The sequence below is a fragment of the Motacilla alba genome, chromosome 15 (genome assembly GCF_015832195.1).
Source record: "Motacilla alba alba isolate MOTALB_02 chromosome 15, Motacilla_alba_V1.0_pri, whole genome shotgun sequence".
Taxonomy (NCBI): Eukaryota; Metazoa; Chordata; class Aves; order Passeriformes; family Motacillidae; genus Motacilla; species Motacilla alba.
Window position 1 is genome coordinate 4,439,935 of NC_052030.1, and position 19,753 is coordinate 4,459,687.

Sequence of the window (19,753 nt, forward strand, 5' to 3'; positions counted from 1 at the left end):
CTTGAGGAGAGGGGCTGCTTTCAGGACCAAAAGGGTCCAGGCTCTTGGGGCTGGCTGAGCACCCCATCCCAGGGCTGGCAGGGAGCAGGGACAGGACTGGGGACAGAAGGAGACAAGGCTGGTTCAGCCAGAGTTGTGAAGGGCATGAGACCCCTGGGTGGAAGCACTGTCCCACCAAGGCCTGGAGCAGCAGTAAGGATCATGAGGAGCCCCAGAGAGGGTCAGGGAGGGAGCAACAGCTCCCTGCCATCCTCAGGTGCCCCAGGACTGCACAGAAGCCACCAGGTCTGGTGATGAAGAGCACCTTGCTGAGCCCCAGGGAGCTCTGTCTCTCCCAGCACTTGGGGGACCCCTCTTTGTAGAAGAGTCTGCCCAGGGTAAGGAGAGGGGCTGTCCCCTCTTGCCAACCAGGTGGAGAACCACAGGGGCAGTAACCCCAGGCAGGGCAGGGAGAGCCTGGGGGGGCTGCACAGGGGAATCCCATGAGATGCCAGCCAGGCCACCACACTGGTGGTCTCTGCTGAAGTGGTGGAGGTGGCCACCTGCAACCTAAGACAAGGAAAATGGAGCTCCCAGGAGGAAAAAACCCACAGCCAAGGACCTGCCCACCTCCAGCCCTCAAAGACAGTGCCAAGAAGCCACATGCTCAGAGGGGACAGGCAGCTCTCCAGAACTCCCAGAATGGACACCAGCTGACTCACCAGCATGATTTTAGCACTGGGTCCTCTTAGGGAAAGGATGAACCTCTCTATTCAGAAATCCCACCAGGTATCTGGCAGTGAACCCAGTCTTCAGCCATGCCCTGCCCTGCTCCTCCCTGGTGCACACAGCATTTCTGGGTGCCTGTAACTTCCCACCCAGGGCTAACATTTCCTTAAAGGAATTTTGGCTACCAAGTATGTTAAATAACTTAGGGTGGGGGGGAAAAAACATCAGCATAAAACCGGATATCCTGAGCAGGGGGAACCAATATAAAGCCCCAGTCCAGCTAAGGGGGAAAGTAGGTTGTAAAAATTAATGAGAATAATTGTTGTGAATTCTTGCTTTTGAAAGAACACTCGTGAGGGTAGAACCTTAATTATTTCTGTCTATTAGGTTCATTTCCTGGTCCTAAGCAGAGAGCTCATACCTAATAAATACGAGCCAGTAACACAATGATTTAAGCTACAGCAAAATGCTGCTTAACTGCAGGAAAGTTAATATTTGGGAATCAACTTGATTGCAAGCACCCATTGTGTAAATGGCAAGGAAATGAAATGTGCATGTGACCCTTTTTAACACCTCGGTATTTCTGGGGTGTTTCTAAGGGTAGCAGAGAGGGGGGAGGTGACCAATGGAGCTGCTGACAGCCACCCTGAAAACTTCACCAAAACTCTCTTCGTAGCTTAAGCCTTTTTCTGGGGAGTAGGACTGAGGAGAGGGAGATCCCAGGGTGCTTAAATATCTTTTCAGGCTGTCTAAAATATCGGGGGAAATAAGCACAAGCCCTGCACTGGGATTGCAGCTGTGCTCTTGAAATAAATTGATCTGTCTGGAACACGGCAGGTATTTCTATAAGCTGTGTAAGCATGGACTCAAATGCATTTTGGGGTGAGTCACACAATTCATTCTGTAATAGAATTCAGCTCTAACAGAGATCTTGAAACCTAAACCCCATGAAGGGATGAATTTGTGTGTGTGTGCAAAATACACGGGTATATAAAACTCTGTAAAATATGTCAGAGGCTGGGTGGGGTGGATGGGAATGATTGCGTGAGGGATGAGCTACAGGTGAGAGAGAAAAATGGGGAAAAATCAGCAGTGCACTGACAGCAAGAGCTGGAGATGCCCCACATGTGGAGGGCTGCCATCCTTTCTGACAGAGGGAAATGCAGCCTGTGTTACAAGAGGGAAATCTGGTTTTCCAAGCAATTTCTCAGCTGTGAAAGCTGAGTTCAGGCTTCAGCTGGTGGAAAAGACCCCAACCCAGTTTCACCCACCTCAGCTGGAGGGTGTTTCTCCTTGGCATTTGCATCAACCCCAATATCATTCCCTGTCTGCGCTGCGGTGAGCTGCAACTTTTATTCCCTTCCCTGCAGGGAGACGCCATTTAGGGAAGATCATCCCCTGGTTTATTTTTATGGCTCTATCTTTTCCAATTGGGATTTTATCTTGGGGTTACAGCCACTCTTCCCCTGTTGCCCCACTGATTCCAAGCGGCACGGGGAGGAATGTGTGTGTCAGGGGGCAGAGGGATGTCAGAGCCTGTAAAACATGTCAGGGGTGCGTAAAATGTGTCCTGGTGTGTCTGTGGGGATTCCTGCCTGTGTCAGATACGCAGATGTCATTTCTTATCACACAGATGTTACTGATTTGCAATCAAATATTCCTGCTCCTCCTAGCATGGCAGTTTTCCCAAACTACTGTACTTACATGTTCCTGCTTTGCTTTTATTTTATTTGCATGATCATTTCTTTTCCTATAAACCAGCCCCATTTTTCTTCAAAGGAGAGCAGTTCCATTCACGTCTGTTTTCTGCTCGGGAAATGCCTTTAAATCAGGCAGTGTGTCCTGTTTTATTAACTCCCGCTTCTATTAATATTATATTCTTTCTGCAAATCCATCAAGCAGAAGTTAAACTTGATTTTATAGCATCCACAGTGGAGTTATAATTTAAGGCATAATTTGGCAAACACTCGGTTTGGATTCAGTTTGCTTGTCCCAGCCATGCCAGCAGCTCCTATTTTAAAGGGCAGGGAATTATTTCCCTTTCTCCCTAGTTATGGTGGAACACTCTTTCTTCTCCAGCCCAGCTCTGCTCTCTGCAACTTGCTGGTCAGCTGATGGATGGAGGAAATGCAATCATTTTACACAGGTTTAGGAACCTGCATTTCCAGGAAAGAATCCAGGATTTCTTTGGGGTGTTAAATGACATTTCTCTGTTTGAGAAACAATTATTCTGTCAGGTACAAAGGAGCCATCCTACCTGCCTGTAAGTACAAGTTTATAGTAAGTGCTTTTTATGTGATTAGGAGAGGAATTTGCTTTTTTGCTGAAAGAAATTGAGTTTTCCTGGGGCTGTGGCTAGAGACAGTTAGTGAAAGACATCCCTCATCCATCTGTGGAGAACCACTCTGCCTTCAACACTCAGCCTTCCTCCTCCTCCTCCTCCCCTGCTGGGTGGAGAAGTCCAAACCCAAGCAGGGAAGGAGCAGGAGCAGCGGGCTCCTCACAGAGGGGCAGCGACAGCCCCAAGAAAACCCTTATTCCACCCAACCCTTTTCTATTCCAGCAGAAGGCAAACCCATCCCGTTCTTTTCGTGCTTTGTTTGCCTGATCTCGGGAGCTGAGCCTCCCTTTCCTGCCCGGGCCTCCCTCCGTGGGCAGCCGGGTTATCAGCGCCCGGCCGCGGAGAGGAGCGCCCGGCTCCCTGCTCCAGATTAGGAGCCTTTGACCCATGGGGAGGGGGGAAGATAAAGCAAACTTCCTCGGTTGGTCGTCTCCGTGTGAGCAAAGCATCCTGGTGAGCTCATTCCCCCTCCCCGGCTCGCCCCGAGGTGGCTTTGGATGCTTTGTGTGGCCAGGAATAACAGAGGGGATGGGATGGGGATGGGAGAGGGGAAAGGGGAAGGGAGGAGGAAAATGGGCAAGGGACAGGAAAGGACCAGAAGAAAGGACAAGGGGACAAGGAGAGGAAAAAGAAGGGGACAAGGAAAGGAAAGAAAGGGGAAGAGAAAGAAGGAAGGAAAGGGAAAGTACAGGGAGGGGAGGGTAGAAGAAGAAAGGACAAGGGGAAAAGGAGAAGAAAAGGAAGGAGACAAAGAGAACAGAAAGGGGGAAAGGGAATGGAGAAGGGGAACGGAGAAGAAAAAGGAGGGGGAAAGGAGAGAGAAGGAAAGAAAAAAGAGAAGGAAGGAAAGGAAAAGAAGGGGTGAAAAAAGAAGTAGGGATGGAAGAGGGGCTGAGTGTCTCAGGAAGAGGGAAGGAGCGGGATGTGGTTGCCGAGGCCAGCCCGGCCGGCCCAGCCCCTCACCTTGTGGTTTTGGTAGGAGGTGACGGCGATGAAGGCGGTCTCCGGGAAGACGTGGGTGCAGAAGGCGGTGTTCTTGGAGCCGAAGCCATTGTTCTCGTCCGCTTTCACGATATGAAGCCGGGGCTGGTATTTGTGCATGGAATTCAGGATGATCTGGGCAGGGGGAGAAGGAGATGACATCCCGTGGGAATGGAGGGGGCACAGCACGGCGCATGCCCCCTTCCCAGGGGAGGAGAAGGACGCACCCCAGCAGGAACCCGCAGCCCCTTCCCCAAAATGTTTGCCCTTTTCAGGACCCCCTTCGAAGGGCAGATGGAGGTGCTGGGGCAGGGGCACGGATCTCTCCAGAAACTTGGGAGCCAGAAGTTTGGGAGCCCAGCAGGGCCGGGAGGTGCTGTCAAAGGTGCTTCCTCACTGCTCCCTCCTCCCCAGCCCTGCTCCGTCCACACAAACACCTGAGGGGCCAGAGCTGTGCCCCCAGTACGTGATGGGGGCAAATGGGGGCACCTCAACATCCCCATCCCATCGCAGGGGGGTAAAGAGCGAGGGAAGAGAGCTGGAGGGATTTGGGGGTTTAGGGACATCCCTCCCGCCAGCCACCCGCAGGGAAGGGTGGCGGAGCCGCGCGGGGCCGTGGCGGTGTGTCAGATAAAGAGCGGGCCCTGCTCGGTACCGGCTTAATCTCGGGGGAGGATAGGGGGCGGCGGCGGCGGCGGGGGGCCGCTCGGGCCCGATAATGACTGCCGGACCCTGGCGACAGCGAGACGCAGCGCGTCCCGCCGCCGCCTCCCCCGTCCCGGGGGTTTAAGCAAATTGCTTTGACATCCAGGAAAGTCGTAGACATCAACGGTGAACGATCTAATGGTTTTTAATTTCATTACGGCGACTCTAATTGAGAGGCTCCTGGCGCAGTTCTTCCTCTGAAGTCCCTTATTGTCCCCTCAGCGTCTTCGGTTTGTTTGGAGGGACTTTGTCCCTAGAGCCGCCTGTTCCCAGCGGGGATGACTGGCTCCTTTCCCCCGGGCCGGATCCCCCCCTTCTCCCCCAAAGCACCCCAGGGGTGGGATGGGTTCCCCCGGCTGCGCTGCTTCCCTCCCCCTTCCCGCAGGAAAGGTCCTGATCCCTGGGAAGCAGCCCTTGCAAACCCCTTCTGCGCTCAGCTCAATTAGAATTAAAATAAAATTCGAATTCTAACAAGAAAAAGGAAATCAACCCCCGCAAATCGAGGTGCAAAGGAGAGCTTGTAAATGATGCTCAGCATTGGGGTGGGCTGGGGACTCCGCTGGCTGCTCTCCCCTAAAGTCCTCTCACTTCTTGGCTACCACGTGGGCGAGGTAAATTTATCATTAAAAAGCGAAGAAGAAAAAAAAAGAACATCTTGGGAAAAATGAAACTGAAATGCTGAAACGAGACTGGAGAACAACCCACTCTTGGAAAGGGCTGGCGGGATCTAGAGTCACATATTCGTTCAATTATATATTTTATATATACACACATATATATATTTTATTCGTACATGCACATATATATTTGCTCAGAGGAACTCATATCTTTGGAGACCTTTGAAGGAGAGCTGTTCCTGGCTGCAGAATTCACACAAATTTTCACGGCCCCACGAGTCTCGCAAAGACTTTTTTAACGCCCAAGAAGTTCTAGTGGGACTTCAATTTCTCTAATTGTCTTTAATTATTGTTACTTTTCCTTTTTCTTTTTTTTTTCTTTTTTTTTTTTTTTCCCAATCGAGGGATCCACATCGTTTTAGGTCCTATTTCCTCCGCTAATTATGCCTGATTGATTTTACCTGTTGGGCAAATTCCCGGAGGCAGCGGGTGGATTTTAACGATTGGGGACTCCGCATGCGATTAAAATCAGAGTGACCAAATCCTCAGCCACGCCAGGAGAGTTTCACCCACTCGCCAGCTCCAGGCCCCGGGGGTCTGTCATCAATTCCCACCAAACAACCCGGCTTTAAGGTTCATGCTTCCATTTTTGGGGGGTGCTCAGTGGGGTTCATCCCGCTCTCTTAGGGGTGCAATCACACCCCAGCAGCCCGGGGTTTGAGGCTGGGCAACACTGGCACGACCTCGGCGGCAGGGGACAGCCCCCATGGATGCACGATGCCGTTGTCCTAGCCCTGGTACTTACATGTCCGAAGGGATCCAGGTGGTTGTTAGTGAGTTTGAGCTTCTGGAAGGAAACCAGCTGCCTCATCCAGTGCGCTCCGGTAGCGGGGGAATCGGGGTGCACGTACAGCCTGCCGGGCATGGCCGGCTCTGCCTTGCCTGTCACCGACCTGCGTGGGACACGGGGCTGAGCTGCGGCCGCGTGGGGACGGCCCATGGGCTCCTGCCCCCCGGCCATCCCCTCCTGGGGCTCCTGCTCCCTTCAGTCCCCTCCCGTGGGCTCCTGCCCCCCGGCCATCCCCTCCTGGGGCTCCTGCTCCTTTCAGTCCCCTCCCGTGGGCTCCTGCCCCCCGGCAATCCCCTCCTGGGGCTCCTGCTCCCCGTCCATCCCTTCCCGTGCGCTTCTGCTCCCTTCCATCCCCTCCTGGGGCTCCTGCTCCCTTCAGTCCCTTCCCGTGGGCTTCTGCTCCTGCCATCCCCTCCTGGGGTTCCTGCTCCCCTTCCATCCCCTCCTGGGGTTCCTGCTCCCCTTCCATCCCCTCCTGGGGTTCCTGCTCCCCTTCCATCCCCTCCTGGTGTTCCTGCTCCCCGTCCATCCCTTCCCGTGGGTTCCTGCTCCCCGTCCATCCCTTCCCGTGGGTTCCTGCTCCCCGTCCATCCCCTCCTGGGGTTCCTGCTCCCCTTCCATCCCCTCCTGGGGTTCCTGCTCCCCGTCCATCCCTTCCTGGGTCTCCTGTTCCCCGTCCGTCCCCTCCCGGGTTCCTCCCGTGGGTTCCAGCTGCCCCTCCGTCCCCTCCCAGCCAGGTACCCCGTGCCGGGGAGAAAAGGTATTTCTAGCATGGCTGGCTCGGGGAATTGCCGAGCTCTTTGGCACCTTTCCCGTTGGAGATGGCTCTCGCCGCTCGCCCGTTTAACCCCATCCTTCCCCCTTTCTCTAATTAGCGGCCAGGAGCAAAGCACCAATCCTTAAAGATTTTCCTGCCCGGCGATATTCCCTTCCTTAATATAATTAAACCATCAGCACCACGATAGCAAATAATCTCATTGTCAGGCAGGATTCGTTAATTGCGACAGAATTCCTGCGGTTTTTCCTTTTTTTTTTCGGGTGCATTTCTCCCCCAGGGGCTGGGGGAACACCCAGGTGAGGCTCCTGCAGCCCAACATTTTGCACGGAAAAAGAAGGACGGAGCGCTGATTGAAGGATTTCTCCCCCCACACCACCCCGGGCAGCCCCAGAGGTCTCGCCCCTCTCCCCCACGCGTGCCTACCATTTATTATCCGCGAATTTGTATCTGTGGTCATCCGCCGGTACGATATCCATCAACAGGATGTACTTCGTCTTTGGATTGAGTCCAGTGACCTTCACTTTGTAACTGGGGAACATTCGCCTGTTGAAGAAATAAATAAATAAATAAATAAAAGTATAAAAGCAGAGTTTGCCAGGGTGGTTTTCTCTGTGTGCGAGGAAAAGACACTGAGGGGGAACATTTCACTTTTGTTAACCTCGTTCCCAGGTGGATCTTCCCCACCGTCCCCTTGGTGTGTGGGACAAGTCTGGGTGCTGCTGGGTCCCATCCGAGGCGAACCGGGTGATTTATCAAAGCGAAATCGGAATTTCGAGGCTGGCGGGTTTGTTTATTCACTTCCTCGTGTGTCTGCTCGTCTATTTGTATTTTTACTAATTATTTCTTTCACCAAGGCTTTGAATCTCCTTTTTTTTGAACAAATCAGAGCGTGAGAACTTTTGGAAGCGAGTTACTTCCCTCCCTCCATAAACCGCTGGAACAGGACAGGAAATTAGCCCAAAAAAAGAGTTTTATTTTAAAAGTTATAATATAGATATTTCTATAAAAGTTATATTTGTATATCTTTCTACAAATGTATATGTTTATAGAAATATATTCTCATATATTACATATGTAGAAATAGAAACATTTTAAAATGCATTTATATGGACACCTTGAGGTTCTAAGGACAGATACGGAGCAAGAAACCTGCACGCTCTCAGGTGTAAGAGAAAAATCTGTGAACAGCCGTGCGATCACCCCGAGACAGCGGCAAACACACCTGACAAATCCTTGGAAACCCTCGGATACACACAAGGCTTTTCGAAATATTTTCCATTCCAAGGCAGGCGCTTAAACCGCTGCTGTTATTTTAGTTCGAGCTTTCCAAATATTTAAAAATAAAGCAGATGAAAATGGAGCCCTGGACTTAAAACACGCATAAACACAAAAAAAAAGAAAAAAAAAAAAAAAAGGAAAAAAAAGTGCCACACCTCTAAAAATACCGGGCTCTGCTCGGGATCTTATCGCTGCCATAGGGCACCTGGGCTGGGCTTTAATTCGGTTCTAAAAAGTTGAAGGGGAGCGAAAAGCGCCCAACGAAGGAAGCGGGTGTTGAACTTAAACTTTTTAAGGGAGAAGAAACCAAATTCCGCCTGGAGATTAATCTGTAATTCCGTCGAAAACACCTGAGCAGCAGGACCAGGGACTTCAACGAGAACCACGGGCAATGATATAAAGAAGGAAACCGAGCCCGCATCTCCCCTCGAGCCCCTGCCTGTAAATGTCTCTTTTATTGCTCTCCAGATGAGATCTCTGTCCACAGAGATTTTTGTTTGAAATTTCTGCAAGGTGGTTTCTGTCTCCCTTCGAGAGTTGGATTTTTTTTTTATTATTTTTTTTTTTTTGTCCCTGTGAGCCGGGTTTTTTTTCGGGAGATCCCATCACCGACTTCATCCCATGTCCCCTTGGCCACAAACCCCTTTCAAATCCATTTTCGCAGCAGCGAGGTTCAAGGGGAAGGCGAGATCTATTCGCTAAAACTTTATCCAACCAGCTCGATATTTATTTTCCCCCACCCTCTTCAGGCAAATTTTGGAAGACCACAACAAACACCAGCTGACGGAGCAAAATGAAAGTTTGATTCTGCCTTGTTGATTGTGTCCTTACAATCTAAAACTATTCCTACACGTGGAGGCTTTTTCCCTTTTTCTCCAAGGATTCCAATTGAAAAGCACAACGAAAAATCTTCCCTCGGGCTGCCCCCAATTTGTTGATAGGACTGGAGAGACTCTTTTACTGCGTCTCGCTGGCCACGCTTCAATTTAACCACCCTCCACCACGTTAATATCCAGGATAATGTAAAATCCCCTAAAAATACCCACGTCCACACATAAATATCTGCGGGTCAGGTTCACACAGCCGGACATGGAATCGATTAAACCCCAATAAAGTTGGATTTGCAAGGCTGCATATTTTTCTGCACACCCACCCAGATAAACACCCGCAGAGAAATACACCCACATATTTATTTGCCGACGCATCTATCTCTGCATCTAAACAGCCTTGTTACCTCTCTATAAACAGTAGCTTAAGGCCGCCTAGACTTTTAAAAGGGGTGAAGTGGCTGAGATGGGAATATTCGCTCCAGAGTGAGCAAAAATAAATTAAAAAACGCTGTAAAACGGCATAAAACTTCGGGGGGGGGGGGGGGGGGAAGCAGAAGAGCCAAATTGCAATAATAATAATAATAATAATAATAATAATAATAATAATAATAATAATGGCCCACCGAGCTGCTCTAAACAAAGTTTGCCTTTTGGCCAAGTGGTTGCAACTCGCGCTCGCCTGGAAAGTTTCCAAAGGCCTGAAGTCGGAATTAATGACCCAACTGTTCTGGTTAAGAAAGAAGCCAGAAGAAACAATTTCTGCCGCCTCTCTCCAGGCAGGGAGGGCTCTCCACGGCCGGGCAGTGGCGCACACACACGGGGGGAGGCTCGGACACGAGAGGTCTGACCGTCCCCGTGCCAGGGAGGTGCTCGCTGCCCCCAGTCCAGGCGGGTGTGTCCCCCCGTCCCCGCAAACACGGAGGGGACCACGGAGCCCCCCCGCTCTTACCTCCCGGCCTTTGTTATGATCATCTCCGTGCCCACTTCGTGGAACTTCAGCCACAGCTCGCGTTCGTGCAAAAACACCTTGATGCCCTCCATGCCCTGCGGAGCGGGGAGGCACAGAGCGTCAGCCCCGAGCGGAGCGGGGACAGCCCCGAGAGCAGCGGGGACAGCCCCGAGAGCAGCGGGGACAGCCCCGTCAGGCCAGCCGGGCCCCGCACGGCCCCGCCGGCAAGCTGGCAGGGGCAGGGCCGGGCTCCGCGGGCCGCAGCTCGGGGCATTCCCGGGATAACCCCGCCGCAAAGGCGGCCGGAGGGGTTTGCAGGCCGGAGCGCGGTGACGCTGCTTAGGGCAGGCCTGGAGCGGGAGCCTGCGGGCCGCGGGACTCGCGGAGCGGGAGGCGATGGCAGGGAGCCCCCGGAGCCGGCTCCAACCGCATCCTCGCGGAGAAATCCCCCGGCGCCCCGGCCCGGCTGCTCCCAGAGCCAAGCGGAGGAGATTTTCACCGTCCCACGGGTGATTTACAGGCCAGAGCGGCGTGGGGTGTCGCCCTGCTCCCCTCGCCCCTGGTTTTCTCTTTCCCACCCAAGAGCTGCGAGCCCTGCGCTCGGGGCAGATGCCACCGTGGGGACCACGCATCCCTGCACCCGGGCTGGGAGGCGCAGGGGACAACCCCGGCCAAACCAAGCGCTTCTCCCCCTCACTAAAAAAAAAGCCCCGTCAAACTGCGGGGGTCGCTTTCCAAACACCCCCGGTGGCCCCGGTGCCCACCCTGGCCCTGCCGAGCCTCCTGCCGCCCCCATCGGGGATACCTGCCAAGGGGACCGCGGTGGAAAATCTCCTTTGCCCGCATGTCTCCCGTCCCAGGGCTGCCCCAGCACGGGGAGAAGCCGAGGGCTGGCTCGAAGCACGGAGGTGCCACACGTGTGCTGGCAGCGCCAGGGCGGCGAGGGCTGAAGGAGGGCACTGGGGACCCCCCAAGTGTCGCTCTTGGGGTTGCCCAGGCGTGGCTGAGCCCGTGCTGTGCCCGCTGGGGGTGCGGGGCGCAGCTGTGCCCGCCCGGGTGTCCAAAGGGCGCCCAGATGTGGATACGTACAAAATATTCACTTTATATCTAAATATAAATATAAAGGCATCTCCGCTCTGCGGGAGCTCGCCCGTGCAGTTGCCCACCCGGGCGCGGACGCTGGTGGGTGTGGGGGTGCCGCTGCAGGGCGGGCTCCCCTGGCTGTGCTTTGGGGTCCTGCTCCCCGCCTGCTCCTCCGCACCCCCAAAACTCTCCTGGGCGCATCCCCGCAGCTTCGAGCGCTGCCTCGAACAGCGCGGAGGCCGCGGCCAGGTGAGGCTTTGCCCTCGCGTGGGGCCTAAACTCGCCCGGCCCCGCAGCTGGGGCGGGGGAAAACCGTGGGGAAAAGGGGCAACGAGCGAGTGGAGCAGGGCCGGGGCGGAGGGGAGCAGCCTGGGCGCTTACCTGCTGCGTGAAGGCTGCTTGGGGTGAGGTGGGCGACTTGCTGGTGGCCCCCAGCTGCGTGTCCTGCTTGCCTTCGGCCTGCAGCTCCTTGGCCTCCGAATCCGCCGGCGTGCTGGGTAGCCCGAAGCCTTCCTCGCTATCCGCCATGTTACGAGCTTCCTTCGCCGAATCCCCCGCTGCAGGCACACGTCGGGAGAGAGCAGAGATAAGAGACGCACGAGTCAATGCTGACGTTTAATAAAAGATAGATTTTTATCGAGAGGGGTGGCCCCGAGCGAGCGCAGCGCCGGCCGGAGCTGCCCCGACCATCCCGACACTCACTTCCAGCCGCCCAGCGAGGGAGAAAGGCCCTTTAACTTTGGGAGAGGGAGAAATAAAGACTTTTATTTATTATCGCAGCCCGCAAGGGATGATAGGATTTGGGGGGGGGCTCGGGGGGGGGGGGTGGGGAGGGAGGGGAAGGGGGAGGAGGTATTATTGAATGCATCTTTTGGAAAAGGTAAACAGCGCATTTTCGGGCTGCCTGGCAGCCCGCGGTGAGAGAGGCACCCGAGGGGCTGTGGAACGAGCAGCTCGTGGCACGGATGACTCTGGAGGTCGGGGGATTCGAGGTGGGGGCTCCAGAGCCTCCCCCGAGGCTTGGCCACCTCTCCAGTTCCTCCCGGCTCGCTGCGGCCCGGAGGGTTGCGAGTCCCAACTTTCCTCCCAGGGAAGTGGAAGCTTTCACCCCGCTCCGGCTCGGAGCAGGAAAACACCACTGACACATGAGGCCACTCCTAGCACCCAATTCCCAAGGAAAATTCAACTTCTTGCACCTCTTATAGAACATGAATGATTTGAAAAGCCTGTTCTTCTCTCACCCCGGGCAGTCACAAGAAAAGCAAAGGATGGACGAGAAAATGACAATATAAGTGCAAATAAATCGATCGGACAAACGCTGTGCGAGGTAACGAGGACTTGGGCTGGTGAACGGGGGGTGGAATTGGGGCTGGAGCGAACTGAGCCAGAACATTTAGGATAAAACTGCACCAGCAGAGAAAACGAGCTTAAAAATTACAAGGGTTATATCTGATGTGAGTAACCGCAGTGAGTTTTAAAACTGTATTTTGACTTAGCTTTAAAGGCGCTATCAGGAATAGTAAAAGTTTCATAGCAACACACACAGAAAAAAAAAAAAAAAAAGAAAAGAAAACCAACCAAAAAGATAAAAGCCATTGAATTATCTGTTAGGTTTTTATTGTTCTTAAGGAGTTAGGAGTTCTAGCTGCTTTTAAAAAAATATATTTCTTGCATGTTTCAAAGAAGGAGATTCAGTTTTGAAAGGCCAATCATATGGAGGCAATATTTGGTTTAAATACATGAGAATGTTTTTGAATGAGTTCTTCGCCCTGCGACGATATTTGAAAGCTGTTCAAAATCAAGCAGAGAGAGCGAGAAGAAGGCAATTCTCCTTTAAAAGCGAAGGAAAATTGGGAGTGGAAAGGAGGGGGGAGAAAATGATCTTCCCACTAGCGGCGGGGAGCGCACACAGGGACGGATATATCATTCCAAAGGACAAAAAGCGGGGGGACTCCCGCTCCGCACCTCTGGAGCTGCAGCCCGTGCAGACACGGCCCGTGCCCGATCCTTCCCTCTCTTCCCTCTCTTCCCAAAGGTTTTTTCCCCAGCGCGCACCCAGCACAGAGCCGAGGGCGAAGCGAAAGCGCGGAAAGTGCGCGGGGCGCTGCGGGAGCCGCTGCGCCGGGCCCGGGGCCAGCCCGGGGGGGCAGAGCCGCAGCTCCAGGGACCATTTAAGGCTTTTCTCTTCCCCTCCTCCTCCATTTTTTTTTTTTTCCTCCTGGACTGTTGTGATGTCTTGTTTGTTTGGGTTTTTTGGGTTTGGTTTTGTTTTTTTTTTTTTCCTTTGGGAAGTGCCGCTTATGCATTTTTTAATCGATTTCCCTCCAGCTTGGAGCTACGATTCTCCTAGAGCTGAAAAGGTTAGGGGGTAGAGCGAGGGAAAATAATAATAAAAAACCCTAAAGCACGTTTATTACAACAAAGAGGGACCCAGCCATGGCAGCGCAGCCCAGCCCAGCCCAGCGAAGTCTCCTCGATGCTCTCCGCGCCCAGACATGATTAAGCAGGTATCAAAATAATAATAATTTTAAAAACAGAGGGTGTGACGGCAAAAAAATAAACCCCACAACTAAGAGCATTTGGCGATCCGTGGCTTCTAATTTCTTTTCTTTTTTTTTTTTTTTTTCTTTTTTTTTTTTTTTCCCCTTAAAAGAGCTTCTGAGAAGAAATGGAGCTTGACAGAACCAGGCCGCGGTGGCTGGATGAAAAATGCATCTCGCTTTGCTAAAGTAGCGCCGAGTGTGTTTGCGGGAGGAAAAAAAAACACAAGGGGGGACATTTTTAAAAAAAAATAAAATCAAATCGCCACCCTCTGCTTTTGTTGCAGTTTCGCCCCGGCCCCCACCCCTCTCAGCCGCTGAGGGAGCGCTGGGCAGGGCAGAGCAGCCCCCGCTCCCCCCGGCTCCCGAGGCCTCGCAGCCCCCGGAGCCCCCGGGCAGCCGTTCTCACTGAGCCTCGCTCACGCACCCGCACACACGGAGGACAGACCCCGACGGACAGACATGGCAATGGAAGAGCCGTTACCTTGCTCGTCGAGTTCCATGCAATCAATGCATCTCCACATATATAATGTGTGGCTCTAATTCCCCCGTTTGCAATGGAAATTACAATGGGATCAGGCTTCTCGTGTGCATATTTCCTTTTATTTATTTATATTTGCGGATCAGCATGTGAAAACCCAGCCTGGAAGAAAAAAATCTATCCAATGCAAGCCTGCTTCTCTCTCTCTCTCTCTCTCTCTCTCCTGCTCTCTCCAAACACTTCCAGGTTGTCAGACGCACTAGAAAGGATCCTGAGACCAAGATAAAGCCCCCACCCCCACCCTTTTCTCAGCCTGATCTGATGCAGCTCTCCCCGGCCCACTCTTGCTGCTGCCCGGCTAAAAATAATTTTAAAATTAAAAATAGTAATTAAAAAAAAAAAAAAAAAAAAAGAGAGGGAGAGAGAGAGAGCGCGAGAGGGCGAGAGAGCGGAAAAAAAAAAAAATAGCACCCTCTCGGAGAAAAAGAAGAAGAAGAAAAAAGTTTCGGCCGGCCGGTAACCCCCGCTCCTCCGGGCAGGTTCGCGGCGCTGCCGCTGTGCGCGGAGCCGGGCGCGGAGCGCGGAGGAGCCGAGCGGAGCGCAGAGGTGACGTGGGCTCGTCCAGCTCCGCTCGCCAAGTGCCGGGACCCACTGCCCAACCAGCTGGGATCCTGCTCCGGAGAGACTCCCTCTCCCACAGCCCTCCCTCCCGCCCCCTCCCCCTCAAACCTCCTTTTCCAGCCTATTTTTCTGGCCGGCAAACAAGAACAAGGCACAAAGACAATCATCAAACTCCCCAGCAACCCTCCCCCTCTCCTTTACCTCCTTCCCCGCTCCCTCCCTCCTTCCCTCCCTCCCTCCTCCATCCATCTCTCCCAACCAAAGAGAAAATTCAGCGTCTGGGAATATCCTGCCCCCCCAGCCCCGAATAAATCGCTGGCTCCGCTAACCTCGCACCACCCCCAGTTCCCCCCTCCCGCCCTCAAAGGCAGCCCAGAGGTGTGGATTTAAACCCAGCTCTAAATTTGCTGGTGCTCACAGAGGCCTATTATTGGGGGGTGCGGGGTGTTCCCCTAAAATAGATTTTCCTAATGAGTACAACCCCCCAAAAAACCGCGGCGGAGCGGGACCGAAGGCCCCGGGCTGTGCGCGCGGGGCTGTGTCCCTTGTCCCCGCTTGTGGCCGCGTCCAGGCTCCTTCCCCTGCCCACTGCCATCCTCTTCCTCGCCCCTCGCCGCGCTGCCACGGCCGAGGGCCGCAGCCCCCCCGAGCTGCAATAATCAAGCCGTCAGCGAGGAGCGGGTCTGGGGATTTGTCTGCATCTTCCTTCGCTCTCTCTTTTTTTTTTTTTTTCCTTTTTTTTTCTTTTTTTTTTAATGTATTATTGGGAGGGTAAAGTTGAATAGGTCAGCGCAGGGTAAACAGCCTCCCTGTCGCATTCTGCAGGCTGAAGAGAACCAGATTGGCGAGGCGGATTTTTGATAAGGCTTGGAATAAATGGCATGGTTCAGATCTGCTCTGCCCACCCTCCTCCTCCTGCTGCTGCCCCCACCCTCTGCTCGCCGCTCTGTCCCGTCCCTCAGACCATTTTTTTTCTTTTTTTTTTTTTTGCGTTTCGAGGAAGTTTCAGCAAATCCACCCTCGCTCCCAGCTCTCGCAGGGCGCGATAACACCGGAGCCCTCTGAAAGTTTGAGGTGAGGAAGGGGAAAGTCTGGGGGCGAGCGGCTCTCGGGGAGGGGGTTGCGGCCGCGGGTGTAGTTTGGCATCTCCCAAACCCTTGCCATGTGCACGCCAGTCCCAACAGCTACTTGAGAAGAAACAGCCAACAGTAAACGCTCGCAAATAGGAATAATAAAATAACTGCACTTGTAGCCGCAGAGAATAAGCCAGAGAATGCTACTTAAACAAACAGAGCGAAGCTTGTCACATATTTCATTATTTTTCGAGGGGAAAGGAGCCGTGGAGCCCTTCCAAACACAAATAAACGCGGCAGCGGAGCGGGCGCTCGCTGCCCCGAGGGGAAGGCGGCGGCCGCAGGAGCGGCCCCAGCCCCGGCCTGGGGCGAGCGAAGGCTCCGGGGAGCCTTTCCCTGGCCTGGGCCCTGCTCCGAGAGCTGCAAAGCCGGGGGAAAGCGGGGCAAGGCGGTGGAGCAGGTGCGGGGAAGCCGCGGGAGCGCAGGGAGCGCGGCCGGCCCCGCACCGCACAACCCCGGCGAGCAGCCCCCCCAGCAGAGCGGGCTTTGCCTTAAAAACAAAACAAAAAGAAGCAAAAGCAACGAGGAGAAAGGTTTCTGGCAGAGAGAAAGGGCTTCCCTCCCCTCGGCGGAAAGCAAGGGAGAAGTGAAAATCCTGAAGTTGAGAAGAGCGAACCCGAGCACGGCCGCTGCCTAGAAAAGCACTCACCTCTCCAGTGCCAAACTAGCTCTCAAACACCTTGAAGACAAGTTGAAAACGATGAAAATAAGTTTATCGAATTTATTTCCGTCTGCAGGTTGGGGGAGGAGGAGTGGACAAGGAGGGAAAGAAAAAAAAAAAAAAAGAAAGAAAAAAATAATAAAGCAGCTGGGGAAAAAAGAACGGCAAATTCAGGCTCCCCCAGGAGTGGAAGGGCAAGGCGAGGAGCCTTCCAGCTCGAAGCCAGTTTGTGGTATCAGACAAATTAAATATTACTGTTTATTACCAGCCATACTCCGATAAAATAAAGAGAGTTCAAGGCGATAGCTGCTATCTCACGAGCTTTGCTCCTATAGGACACGGAGACGTCACCAACCACGCAACTGGCCTATTCTGTCATGGTTGACTGCAGCAGTAATGGAAGGTTAATTTGTATTATTCTCCTCCTTTTAAAGCTCTATCAGGGAGATTCCTGCGCTTTTTTTTTTTTGCTTTTTTTTTTTTTTCTTTTTTCTTTTTTTTTTCCCATAAAGAAATCCATTCGGTGAAATGCAAAATAACCGTGGCTGGGGGTGTGCGACCTCTATATGATGTATGTTTATATATACAAATATAGATATTCACGAGGCAGACTTAGACATGAGGGTGTGAGGGGTTTTATATCACACACGAGCAGGCGCGGAGCCGCTGGAAACGTCAGGGAAGCCCACCCGTCCTGGGAGCAGAAAAAGGGGAAAGCAAAACTCCCTCTTCACCACAAGTTTAAATAATCCAACCGGATTGGCATTATTCAGCTGAATTTCTTTTTTCTAAACAAATAATTCTGTGCGAGTGAGCAGGAAACTTGTCCAACGAAAGCTCAGGCACCTCTGGAAGCAAGCACGCTGGGCTATATATAGTAAATGATAACCTGGTTATTTGCACGGATTCGAGTGTGCTTCGGAACCAATTATTTGCTCTGATTAAATTTAAAAAAAAATATAGGTGGAAATGAGAGGGGGGAAAAAAGTAGTAAGTCCAGGCGATTGTTAGCCAAATGAGATTGACAAGGGGGAAAAATAATCTAAACCCTCCAGATCCCTCCAAGTACAGCCAGTGGGTGCAGGAATGCCCGCGTCCCAGCTCTCCCTCAATCTGGAGGAATTTTAGGATGCACAAGCGGTGGTAGCAGGAAGATTTAACTCATTTTTTTAAAAAAATTAAAAATATAAAAAAAGAAAAGAAAAAATATACACGCGCACATATAGAGGAAAAGGTGCTAGAGCGTTTTTTCCTCCGGCAGAAAAAGAGAGGAGGAGAAACAGGGAGCGAGGAAATAAAGAGCAAGAGCTGAGGAAGGGCGAGGAGCCGTGCGGGAGCCGGAGGCTGCCAAGGGGTTCCCAGCGAGCATCCCAGCCCTGCTCGGGCCGAGGGGCTGAGGCAGCACCCCCGTACCCCCAGCCCTGCGGGCTCTGCCCTGAGCTGCCCGGAGCCAGCTCTGCGCGCTCCGGGGGAGCCGGGCCTGCGGGAAAAGCACCAGCAGGGACGGCGGAAAAAAAATTAAAAGGAAAAGGGTTAGGGAGGAAAAGGCCCCCTTAACCCTGGTGCGCCCCATTTGCTGGATCTGGCCGTGCTTGTCAGCTCGGAATCCTCCCAAACGTCCGGGATGGAGGGGAAAAAACCCTGACAGAAGGGAAAAAAACCCTCCGAGGACGGTTCTCCAGCTGGCGCCGAGCGCCCAAAGCGCTGGCAGCGGAGCAGGATAGGACCTCCCGCAAAATGAGAGCTAAATATTCCCCCCCACAGCCGGCATCACCTCCTGGTGTCCCCTGAGGTCCCCCCGCAGCCTCCGAGGGATGGGAATCGCTTCCCTCTGCCCGCTCTCGGCCTCCGAGGCTGGAGCAGCCCGGATCCTGCGGCTGCTGCCGGGGAACGAGAGGCACACCCGGCAGCGGCAAGGATGAGGGGCCACAGAACCAGCACACGCAGGGATGCAGAGAAATACACGCGTAAATACAGGTATTGAAGCACAGATGTGCATATGTGAGTGCGGACACCCCGTTTGCAAACACGCCCCCACACAGGATGCCTCTTCGCTCAAGCCTTTAAGCGCTTTTATATCCCGTGTATTCCATACATTATTTATTTGGTATCTTTAAACTAAATGTGCAGTGCGCCCGCACGAGTGCTGAGATCCAAGAGCTCCTCGTGAATAAGCGTGGCTGTTTGCACACAGTAATACCCACGGGCACGGCACAAAAATCGCGTGTGTGGATGTGCAGGTGATGAGATCCTCACGAACACTTGCCCAACAGCGTTTCCGCCAGCTCAAGCCATCCCCGCCCCATCCGCTATTGCTTTTATATGGATATTTACGTTCTGCCCGGGGTTTAAAGACGGATTTTTGGGTGCACACAAGCCTTAATCTGCCCCCAGTCCGCTCACAGCTCAGTGGGAGTGGGCACAAATCTGCTCACCGACAGAAGGCAGGGGAGAGGATGAGCGTGGATGCACCGCCTGTGCACCACACTCTCCCTATATCTACATCTATACATCTATATCTATATCTATATCTATATCTATATCTATATCTATATCTATATCTATATCTATCTATATTAGCCAGAAATGGAAATCCCCCACACGCATTCTCCAGCAGCCACGGCCCCAAAACGCCGTGGAGCACTTACCTCCGTGGGGGTGGCGGGTGCGTGGCCGTCCCCCCTCAGTTTCCGCGCAGCCCTGCCAGAATCGATCCCGGTTTTTCAGCTCCTCGGGCTCGCAGCACCCGGCCCGGGCAGCCCCGGCCGCACCTCCCGCTCCCGGCTTTAGAGCCCCGCATGGCCGGAGCCCCGCACGGCCCCGGTGCCCTCCCGCTGCCGCTGCAGGGTGTCGCTGGCCCCGGAGCTTTCTCCTTGCGGGATTTCCCCGGGACAGCCGCCGGGGGGGATGGCCGGGGTGCTGCCTCGCGGTGGGGTCGAGGTGTCAGCAGTAAGAAATAGTGCCGAGCGTGAACTCACTCTCCCCCCGCCCGCCCTCCACACCCCTTTAAAATCACTTTTTGGGTCGGCTTAACCAAATCGAAGAGGCTTTCGCGTTTCTCTCGCGGCTCCTCGGAGGCCGGCCTGCCCAGGGCCGGGGCAGCGCAGCCGCCCGCCTTGTAAAATACAGAGACATCAGCACTTGTGGCTTCCCAAAGCTCTTTTTTTTTTTTTTTTTTCCTCCTTGCCATATTTTCG

General features: G+C 53.4%; 1 protein-coding gene across 4 annotated transcripts in view; it reads right to left on the reverse strand.

Moving 5' to 3' along the window:
• Positions 1-19,481, reverse strand: part of TBX5 (T-box transcription factor 5) — a 44,728-nt gene extending 25,247 nt beyond the window's left edge. The window contains exons 1-7 of one of the 4 annotated variants that reach the window (XM_038152735.1): positions 16,822-17,793; positions 16,545-16,626; positions 11,502-11,677; positions 10,038-10,132; positions 7,404-7,523; positions 6,158-6,305; positions 4,013-4,165 (exon numbers count right to left, since the gene is read on the reverse strand). In XM_038152735.1, the coding sequence (XP_038008663.1) occupies positions 4,013-4,165; positions 6,158-6,305; positions 7,404-7,523; positions 10,038-10,132; positions 11,502-11,648 (663 nt within the window). In that variant the 5' untranslated portion in view covers positions 11,649-11,677; positions 16,545-16,626; positions 16,822-17,793. Of the gene's footprint in view, positions 1-4,012; positions 4,166-6,157; positions 6,306-7,403; positions 7,524-10,037; positions 10,133-11,501; positions 11,678-11,822; positions 11,853-14,144; positions 14,826-16,544; positions 16,627-16,821; positions 17,794-19,204 lie in introns of those variants that run through there. The other 3 variants (XM_038152737.1, XM_038152736.1, XM_038152734.1) reach the window with 3 other exon arrangements.
• Between the last annotated feature and the right edge of the window lie 272 nt (positions 19,482-19,753).